Source organism: Ictalurus punctatus, chromosome 25, assembly GCF_001660625.3.
Source record: "Ictalurus punctatus breed USDA103 chromosome 25, Coco_2.0, whole genome shotgun sequence".
Classification (NCBI taxonomy): Eukaryota; Metazoa; Chordata; class Actinopteri; order Siluriformes; family Ictaluridae; genus Ictalurus; species Ictalurus punctatus.
This window is the reverse complement of record NC_030440.2, coordinates 5,403,624-5,413,740: the sequence shown is the minus strand read 5'-3', so window position 1 is coordinate 5,413,740 and position 10,117 is coordinate 5,403,624. Positions and strand designations below refer to the sequence as shown.

At 37.3% G+C, this 10,117-nt stretch overlaps 1 protein-coding gene across 4 annotated transcripts; it reads left to right on the top strand.

Moving 5' to 3' along the window:
• The first annotated feature begins 25 nt into the window (after positions 1 to 25).
• Positions 26 to 9,674, top strand: LOC108257621 (echinoderm microtubule-associated protein-like 1). 4 transcript variants are annotated; one of them, XM_017455537.3, is made up of 7 exons: positions 26 to 2,039; positions 3,505 to 3,687; positions 5,092 to 5,227; positions 5,329 to 5,433; positions 5,546 to 5,577; positions 7,872 to 7,898; positions 8,136 to 9,674. In XM_017455537.3, exons 1-7 carry the CDS (start codon positions 1,889 to 1,891, stop codon positions 8,174 to 8,176), a joined length of 675 nt encoding a protein of 224 aa, XP_017311026.1. In that variant the 5' UTR covers positions 26 to 1,888; the 3' UTR covers positions 8,177 to 9,674. The 4 variants fall into 4 exon arrangements, with proteins under 4 accessions (XP_017311026.1, XP_017311023.1, XP_017311025.1 ...); XM_017455534.3 differs by having other exon boundaries at positions 8,125 to 9,674; XM_017455536.3 differs by having other exon boundaries at positions 5,543 to 5,577.
• Positions 9,675 to 10,117: the final 443 nt, after the last annotated feature.

Genomic DNA, 10,117 nt, shown 5'->3' with positions numbered 1-10,117 from the left:
TCAGTTTTAACCAGTAGAGGTCAGCAGTAGTCTTAAACACTTCAAACTAAGTATTGGTTTGGTCTTTAGGCTATCTTTGGTCTTCTTGTGGTTGGTGTGTGCGTGTGTTTATATATGCTGGTCTGATTATTTTGTGGTGTATGTGCTCACTCTGTTGTTTAATGTCCTTGGTGTGGTTTCTCACTGCTCATAAGGCTCTCTGTTGCACTTCTGGTGTTATGACTGTGAACTGTGTAACCTGTGTGTCCGAAAGAACACTCGGTGTCTGTCTCGTGTCACAACAAACGTCCTTGTGTGTTGCCCTGTAGTTGGATTCAGCTTTGGACTCTGATCCTCTTTAAAGATATTAGTGGTGTGGAGCTGTAAAGAGATGCCAGTGTTGACTGTCTCAAAGTGGGAGGCCCTTAGCCAGACATGTCACTAAGATGCGTGTGTAAAGACACAAGCACAGAGAACGATGTTATTCCACACATTATCACTGGACCATGAGAATGTAATAATGATCGGCAGGGTTTACGGGAGAAGATTACAACATTTAGAACAATTTCTATGCGTCCAATATTTATGTCCTTTCCATACTTCTAATCATAAATACATATTCCAAAGTCTAAAAACATGTTCATGATTTGTGGGAAACTGGTCCTGAGTAGCTGAGTAAGTATGAGCTTTGTTAATAATTCTTCCGGACGCTATAATTGCAGTGTCTGAGACCTTGTGGATCGTCGGCTGTCCAGTGCATGAACTTGGACAAGCATAAGAGCTGTTTTCTCCAGTCTTTCATTACCATCATTATTATAACATTGTAAATACAGTGTAGTCTTGTTCGTTTTAGTCTTGTTCATAAAACTGTACTTAAGTGAAAGTAATGTTTCAAAATCTTAGTTAAAAGTGGACGTAACAGCAATAAAAAAAAGAAAGATTTGAGTAAGACAAGGGAATGGTTTTAACTGAGATTAGAAATCAGGCCATTGTTTTATTAACATGGTCTCTCACATGCAACTTTACTACTTGAATAACTATAAGAAATGATATCAGAAGTTATTAAGGTTAAGGTTAGGGTTAGAGGAGGGAGTTAGTGTTTGTATTTGCACTTGTCTTTGCTTGTTTGAATTCATGTGAATAGTTTATGAGAGCAGGTTCTTTTGTTTTCATTCATTCAGTCATCTTCATTTATGACTTTACCATGGTCAGGTGTGTGGAAGATCCTGAGACTATCCTGGGAATACTGGGTGTGATGTGGGAACATCGCAGGACATTTAGACTTGCCAGTGATTTGGGGACGTGGGAGGAAACCAGAGTTAATGAATTATTTTTAAAGTGTTAACTAATAAATGGGTTCTTCTCAAGCACGGTACACAGTAGATTGTACCTTTCTCAGGGCCTTTGCGACTGCAACACCATTATTTGGACACTTTATTTGTGTTGTAATGAGTTTGTTGTATTTGCTGGGATTTGATATTTGCTGAAATCCATTAGCTTATTATTCAGTGGCTGAGGAATGCCTTCCCTACATACACAGACTAAACCTCATTTGTGTGACCGAAGAAATGGTTATTTGGAATTAAACGTCTCTTTCATCACCCAGCCCTCAAAATCCAACACACACACACACACACACACACACACACACGCACGTAGACAGCTCATGATCGGTCTTGAGGTGGCTTACCAGAGCCAGTAATCTAGGGGGCAGTGACATCACTCATCTCAAATTGTGTGTATCTGAGGATTAAGAAGGTCACGGGGAGGAGGAGTGTGCAGTTGTGTGACCTGTTACGCAGTTTTAGTGCAGGACCATTTCCAACATTTCGACACACACACACACACACACACACACACACACACACGGGTGTTCTTGTACTCACACACTCGTTGAGCAGACGCCTACATGATGGAAGGCATAGCAGCAGCAGCAATGGCAGAAGCACACATGGAGGAACTGGTGGAGCAATCTGAAGCAGCTGAAGATAGAGAAGCTCAGCTGAGAGAACTGTACCACGACGGTCCTCTCTTTGCACCTGAAGTAGACTTCATAGTAGGTCAGTGCCGAGTTCTGCTCATCCATTACATTTGGTTTAATTGTATGAAACCTTTTGCACAAATTTCTTTCAAATGTTAGAGTGCGTGCATTTCTTTAATGTTAAATTACTACATTAACCTCAGATATATACTACTGCTTATAAGCAAGTCGGTGTATACTCTAATCTATATGTCTTCATTAGACCTCAGACTTAGATAATCTACAATAAAAGTCTAGAATTATATCTACGGATTATGACTATGATGTGACAAGAAAGTGCTTTGGCATTTAATGAAAAATTGAACATTTCCTTAAATTTGAGAGTCACTCTCAGACACCACAATGGATTGTCTACTGTACATTTGTTTAACTGTTGTTTTATTACCTTTTTAGGTATCTTTTAAAATGTTGTTTCTCCTCTGAATATAATGTACATGCATCGAAGTTTGTGCCCGTTTGGATTTCTGCTCCACCAGAATGCAGTCTCACTAATTCCTGTTGCTGTCATGGGATTAAGCACTATTTCAGTCCCAATCCCCATATGGGTCCTCTCAAAATAACAAGAGCCTAGTGTTGGATTAATGCTGAGATGAAGGAAGCAGAAGACATAAATAATTATCTCATCTCTGTGGTGCGAATACCTTATTGTGATAGACATCTGTGAAGTATTGAGATTCAGTCAGAGCCATAATGGATGTCTCTCAAGGGCAGGTGTTGAAGTCTGTCAATAAATTTAAGATGTGCAATTATATATAAATATAAATGTGACAAATACGAGAGGATGTCTTGTCAGTGATGTTGTAATGGGGTTTTAACAGGTTTTTGTATGTTATACCGTCATTTCAGTTACACTTTTCCTAAGTTTTTGTTGTACACATGCACAGTCAGGGAGACAATTGACTATGTTACTAATGCATAACTACAATTTCATTCTTTCAAAGCTAGTACAATCTCTAAAAGGACTAATTTTCCATTTTAGCTAATGTGTTCTACAAAATATGTAAAGTACTGTACAATGGTCTTAGTCATGTACGAGGATCTGTATATAAACAAAATCTATGTTAAAACTGTATCAGTTCTCTCGGGCTGTCACACTTGCTTCTATTTCTGCACAGAAAAAGAAACAGCGCTCATTATGCTTTATCTAAAATGTGCTTTGGTTCCTAGTGTCACCTTGCTTTTAGAAGAAAGAGACACGCCAGGATTGCGAGGGGTCCAGAGCCTAGCCAGAGAACGCTGGGTGTAAGGCGGGAATACACCCTGAAATGGGTCAAATACAGTTATTTGTTTCAGTATTACACGTAATGGCTCTTCCAGCATGCGCTGGGGTTTTACAACATTTAGATTTAAATGCAAAGAGCATTTAGTTCCTCCAAATTTACCACTGTGTAACACTCCAGAACTTAGATGTGGGCCATAATCTGACATGTACATTACACTGCTACATTAAGAACAGAAACATCCTGTCCCCTGTGTGATGACAGACGAGCACAGCTCAGCGCACAGTAACATGGAGGTGACGGACAGGCTCATGTACCTGGAGCAGCGCCTCCAGATGCAGGAGGATGAAGTGCAGCTGCTGAAGATAGCTCTGGCTGATGTGCTCAAGAGACTCAACATTTCAGAGGCACAAACTGCTGCTCTCACCAAGAGAGGGCCTGTTAAAGGTACCACACTCCCACACACACACACACACACTGTATAAACATCAACTGCCCACCTTTAAACAGTCTTGGAGAATGGATTTAAATTTAAAGCATTAAAAACCAAACTAAGATATTTATCATGATCTGAAAATCGAAAAGAACAACTGCTTGACAATACCGATTTTGAAAACAGGGAGAGAAGCAAAAAATCCAAGACTGTGTAGGAATACTTGATGTCTTTCATTAGAGAATGCAACACGATGGGGCATGCCCTTTAGGAAAATAATCCATTACAGGGTTGTGCGGCGGTAAATGGAGTCATTGTTACCACCCTGAAGTTGATGATTTTCCAATAACCCGTCCCTCCTGGATTTTGCGATCGCTGAAATGAATGCAAAATCAAGCAAACTCGGCAATATTCTGAGGAGCTCGCAATTTTTCAGATTGAACACAGATTTTCCCAAGACTTGGGCCGAGACGCATCATGTGACCTCATCACAACGTGCCTTCAGCCAAAGCTTTCTTTGATTCATGTGCTAAAAGTTAAAGGCTCTCATTTACCAACAAACACCACGGTGACTATTTTGTGCGACTATTTTGTGCAATTGCCAATTCTGCAAATTGCATCGCGAATTTAGAAAAAACCAGCAGCAAAATCGAACATTTCTGGCCGCGACAATTACAAAAAAAAAGCCACGAAATCCTGCATATACTGAATAACAGCATATCTTGAGGTTTTTTTTATTAAACTTATACCACAGCTACGTCCCGAATATTTTCCCATATCTGAAAACCTAAAGTTGCAGCTTTACCCCTGATAGCTACAAAGTGCTGAAACCGTTGAAAAATCCTTAATAAGCATCTTCTGACAGAAAAAAAACTCACCATATCAAGAATTACATTAAATAAAATTATGTGGATTTTGCACCATGTCCCTGTGGAATTCGTTACTATAGAAACGATAATGTATTAGAATGAGCACATTCATATAAACTTGTGATTTTGCTCGCAGCCACAATTACTGTCAGAGCCACTGTTATAGAAAATTAATCAACACATTGTGACTCAAATGATTTGAGAATTCAACAGTCCTGTGGTATGGTATAATATAATATAATCTTATAATAATAATTATAGTAATATAATCTGTTCAATCATGAATGACATTTTAACTTCCTGAACCTCACAGTTCAGCTTTATAGAGCAGATGTATTCAGTTGACTCCAGTGAGAGTGGAAGGCTGGGTTCCCTTATTTGATTAGCTGGTATTTTCATTAGTGTAATTAGATCAGTAGTGCGCAGGGTTTCAACAAAAACATGCATAAACTCAGGATCATATTAGAACCCCTAATACAGATATATATATATATATAATCAGATTGTTCACAGAAGTAAATATTATAACATACTACCCTGTTTTTCCAGCATCAAGGCCTGTGTCTTTATCCCTGCCACCCAGAACACCCAGCAATACCTCCAGCTCCCTGAAGAAGAGCTCTGTCTCCACACTACCCTCTTCCACATCCTCTAAGAAGTACAACCCTTTGCCAGCCAGCAAAAGGTACAAGGCATTGAAGTTTGAAACAGACTCTGAATGTTTATTTTATTCCTTTTTTTTTAACTAAGTAAAATAATTCATTCTTTTCTCTCTGTCTGGTTTAGAAGTCCAGCAAGCAGCGCAAAAGACAGTTCGAGTGTTCCCGCAAGCCGACGCACTGCTCTGACAGCCAGCACCACCACAACCCCCTGTAAGAAACTTCAAGAGAGGTCAGGCTTCTCAAAATAATAGAACATGCAGCTGATGGTCATAATTCTGCAATGACTCTGACACATCTGAATACTAAACATTATGATTTAGAATTGTTTGTTCGTCCAGCAGCAAACCGAAGGAGACCTTCGCAAGTGTTGTAGGTAAGAAAATAACTTAAGGCACATTAAAATAATGCTTCTTTTACTAGCAAGCTGATTTGTAACAGAATATTCGGTTCTTCATATAAAACGTGGATATATATACTAATGAATTGTGTATAGCTTATTATAGATTAAATGTCAAGGTTGAGATTACCAGAGAAAATAAAGCTATTTATAAATTGTGCTTAAAAAAAAAAAAAATTTGACAGAAAACAGAATGGGTTTTTTGTTGTTTTTTTTCAAAAAAATAAATATTTAGATAGAAATTGGGCACTTCCAGATAAAACCCATTGTTTTTGACACCACATCTTTATTTAATGTAAAAATAAATAAATAAATAAATAAATAAATACATTAAAAAAATTTTTTTTAAAAGCCTGTAGTTGGGGTCCAGCTGACGAGGATTATTATTTAAAAAAAAAATTCTCAGTTGCTGTTTTGGTTATTCCATGCAGCAGTTAATCATGCATCCATGATTGCAGTTTGTTATTGATTGTTTTACATCCAAAATGCAAAAATATCTCATCCACAGTGATAGATTTCAGTTGTAATGTTCTGTATATACTACAACCACAAATGTTTTATATCTAATATTTTTTTTGGCTTCTTTTGAAATAATATTATACACCATAGCACTGTTGAATTCTTGAATTTGATTGACCAGAAGGTGTTGATTCATTTTCTGTAACGGCACAGCTCATAATGTTTGTATTATTGTGCTCATTTTAAAACAATTTCTGTGAGGAGATTATTTCACATTTTTGGAAGGAGACTCCCAGGTCAGTGGTTTGTAACAGTCATCCATCCATCTTCTATACCGCTTACCCTTCCTTCAGGGTCGCGGGGGAACCTGGAGCCTATCCCAGGAAGCATCGGGCACAAGGCGGGGTACACCCTGGACAGGGTGCCAATCCATCGCAGGGCACACATTCACACACACACATTCACACACTCATTACACTACGGACACTTTGGACATGCCAATCAGCCTACCGTGCATGTCTTTGGACTGAGGGAGGAAACTGGAGTACCTGGAGGAAACCCCCACAGCACGGGGAGAACATGCAAACTCCGCACACACAGGGCCACGACCATTGACCCTGGAGGTGTGAGGCAAACGCGCTAACCACTAACCCACCGTGCGCCCCTTTGTAACAGTCATACATAAAGCCTTTATGTTCTCTGTAAGGGAAGGTCTTCTGAACGGAGGGCTTTGTGCTCCCTGGTTTCTCTCTAACATGACAAGTTATGTTTTTATGATTTATTTTTAAAAAAAAATAAATAATAAAAAAAAATTATATATATATATATATATATATATATATATATATATATATATATATATATATATATATATATATATATATTTATTTATTTATATAAAAGACAGCTCTTATAAAGTAAGTCATAACAGGAACTTGTTTCGCAGATGAGCCACGACATTAAACGCAACTATAAATAAATGAAATATATGATGTGCCATTTTTGCTGTGATGTAAGAGGAATAAAACACTTCAGCACATGCTGTTATAGGAAATGATCAAATTTTGGGTGGTAACAGTAAACTGTGCTTCACATCAGGTCACTGTTGATTGTTTTCCTTTAACAGCACACCCTGTCATGTTTAATTCCTTACACACATAATATTTTCTGCAAAGGTCTTTAAAATTCACAGCATTTGATGAAAATATGTCTTACTGTCAGAGCCTCTGTTATAGAAAATTAATCAACATTAAACATTAAAATTTGAGAATTCAACAGTCCTGTGGTATAATATAATATAATATAATATAATATAATATAATATAATATAATATAATATAATATAATATAATATAATATAATATAATATAATATAATATAATATAATATAATATAATATAATATAATATAATATAATTATCTGTTCAATCATGAATGACATTTTAACTTCCTGAACCTCACAGTCAGCTGTATAGGGCAGATGTATTCATTTGACTCCAGTGAGAGTGGAAGGCTGGGTTCTCTTATTTGATTAGCTGTTATATCAGCCTCATCTCTCTAGGAACTGTACTTAAGATGTTACATCCAAAATGCTGTCTGTCTGTAACATTTAAATAAATGTCTTTTCAATAATTCTTTTCATTCTCTGTGAAATACCAAGATATGCAACTTGTCTCTATGCAACTGGATGCCAGCCTTGTTCAGACAATGAGACACAAATATCAAATCTGTACCGCTGAAATACAGAATTACTGTACAACTGTGGAGGTCTGATGGAAAATGTGATCTTTTTTCTATTTTTTTTTCTTAAGCAACCCACCGTGTTACCCACTGCAAAGGTAGGCCTCATGCCATTCTTACCCTTATCATATTCATATATCTCAATTATCAGTGAGAGTGAGAGATATCACAGTAAGAACATCTTGGAAACTTGGGATAACTATTCTTATGAGTCTTTGTTGTTACTTTATTTTATATCCCTTTTTCTAAACCTTCCTCTATTTTTCACTGCACTTCCACCCCTTTCTGGTTTCTGATCCCCACCATCATGCACCCTTCACTTAGTGACTATGCAGATCTATCTGAGCCACCCAGCAAAAAAGACTGGAACTTCTGAGAATGCAGTTGCTGCAGCCGTGCAGCTGAATGTGTGCCCATCTGCCAGTGGTCCATGTCCAGATAAAGCAGCCTCAGACAAGAGGAAAGTAGGAACTGGGAAGAAGCCTCCCTGCACACTATCCCTGCACAGGAGCACATGTCAGAGCCCCTTTTCCCCTGCTGAAACCCCCATCTACAAGAGTCCCATCAAGTCCCCTAGCCAGTATTTCCAGATCTGTTACTAAACACACAGTATAGTAGAACCTGGACAATTGATCTGTAGTTCGTAAGTTACTAAATAAAAGCTGTTGATTGGTGACTGTTGGAAGTGACATGTTGGCTAATTCTTATTAACTCTCTAATGACTGGCATTGATTTTAATTATTTTGGTTTTGATAATGTGAATTTATGGGATCTTATTTGTCGGGTGACATACAGTCATGTGGGGGAAAAAAAATAGGTACACCCCATGGAAATTGTTGTTTTTTGGACAAGCAAACATGAAACAGTGCTTATTAATAAAGCTGATACACTCTATCAAATGACATTTCATTTTCAAACAGATCAGTCACATGGAAAAACTAAGTACACCCCTACACCTTCAAATCCATAAAATTAGGATCAGGTGTTCAAGATTGGGTGCCAGTGATTAGAACTTGCTTAGGCATCACAGAAGAACGTCAGACCTATTGATATTTCTGTTCAATAAATGATTGAAAAAGCTCATTTGCCCTTGTGGTTTTGTTCAAATAGCCTATATCAACTGTATTAATAGGCACTGTTTCAAAGATGATCAGATGTTTGCTTGTCCAAATATGTCAAAAAGGCCAACAGTTTCCCTGGGGTGTACTTATTTTTTCACATGACTGTAAGTAAAGTTATGGGACATTTTTGAAAATCGTACCACTAGTTAGTCATTTTTCTCATTCTTGTCCGCTGTCTTCTATTTGACTTTCTTATTACTTACCATATTGACATGTCTTTGAAGAAAAACAAAAAACAACAAACATTTCCCTGTATTGCTTCTCTAATTGAGAGGCGGTTAAAAAAATCATTCAGTGATTGAATCAATCATTCAAAAATCAATCATAAATGCAACTTTAAAAGTAACCAATATTTAGAATGAAAATAATTGTAGAGGGCTTGAGTAATAGTTTGACAGCCAAAATGTTGAAATCAGATATATTTATGCCTTAGGAGCAATACAATACAATGCCATAACATCTCTCTGTGTTTCATGTTTAAATACTGGGCTGGGGTCTGATAGTAAGTCAATGGATTTGCTGCACATGGAATTTTTCAGCGTTTTAGCAAAAAAAATTTTGTTGTAGTGTTGGGACAATCGCAGTGTTGCCCTGCATGAACACTGCACTGTTTAATTCAACAATGAGTGAGTGTACCACTGGAAAGTATTATGTATTATGATTTTTTTAAATACCTAAAAAGACTTCCTGTTTGAATGATGAATACTTGCTTATTTAGGATCTGCCTAAACCAGTGGTTCTTACAGTGTAGCCAGTGGATCTATAATGTCACTTTATAGCCTATATAATAGTTGAAGATTGAATAAAAAACTTTTTTGATATACTTTTCTGCTTACCACAGATGTAAAGAGTGCTTATTTGAGTTGCTGTAGACTATGTCAGCTTGTCCCAGTCTGGCTATTCTGCTCTGTCCTTTCTCATCAACAAGGTGTTTCCACTTGTACAGAACTGTTGCATATACAGAACTCTAGAGACTGTTGCATGGGAAAATACCTGGACTCAATGCAAATACTCAGTGCAGCCCATCTGGCACCAACAATCATACCACTGCAAAAATCCCATTTCCTCCTTTCTGATTGAGAACTCTTCGCTTGTATCTACATGATTTTATACAGTGCACTGAGACCACGTAATTGTATATAATGATATAATTAATGATTCAAAAACAGGATTATGATGCCTGTTGTACTAATGTG

Excerpts from the sequence above, each read along its gene's own strand:
- LOC108257621 (XM_017455533.3), top strand. The coding sequence starts at position 1,889 with ATGATGGAAGGCATAGCAGCAGCAGCAATGGCAGAAGCACACATGGAG. Across the intron at positions 3,688-5,091 it reads CAAGAGAGGGCCTGTTAAAG|CATCAAGGCCTGTGTCTTTA; the intron begins GTACCACACTCC and ends CTGTTTTTCCAG. Across the intron at positions 5,434-5,542 it reads TGTAAGAAACTTCAAGAGAG|CAGCAAACCGAAGGAGACCT; the intron begins GTCAGGCTTCTC and ends TTGTTCGTCCAG.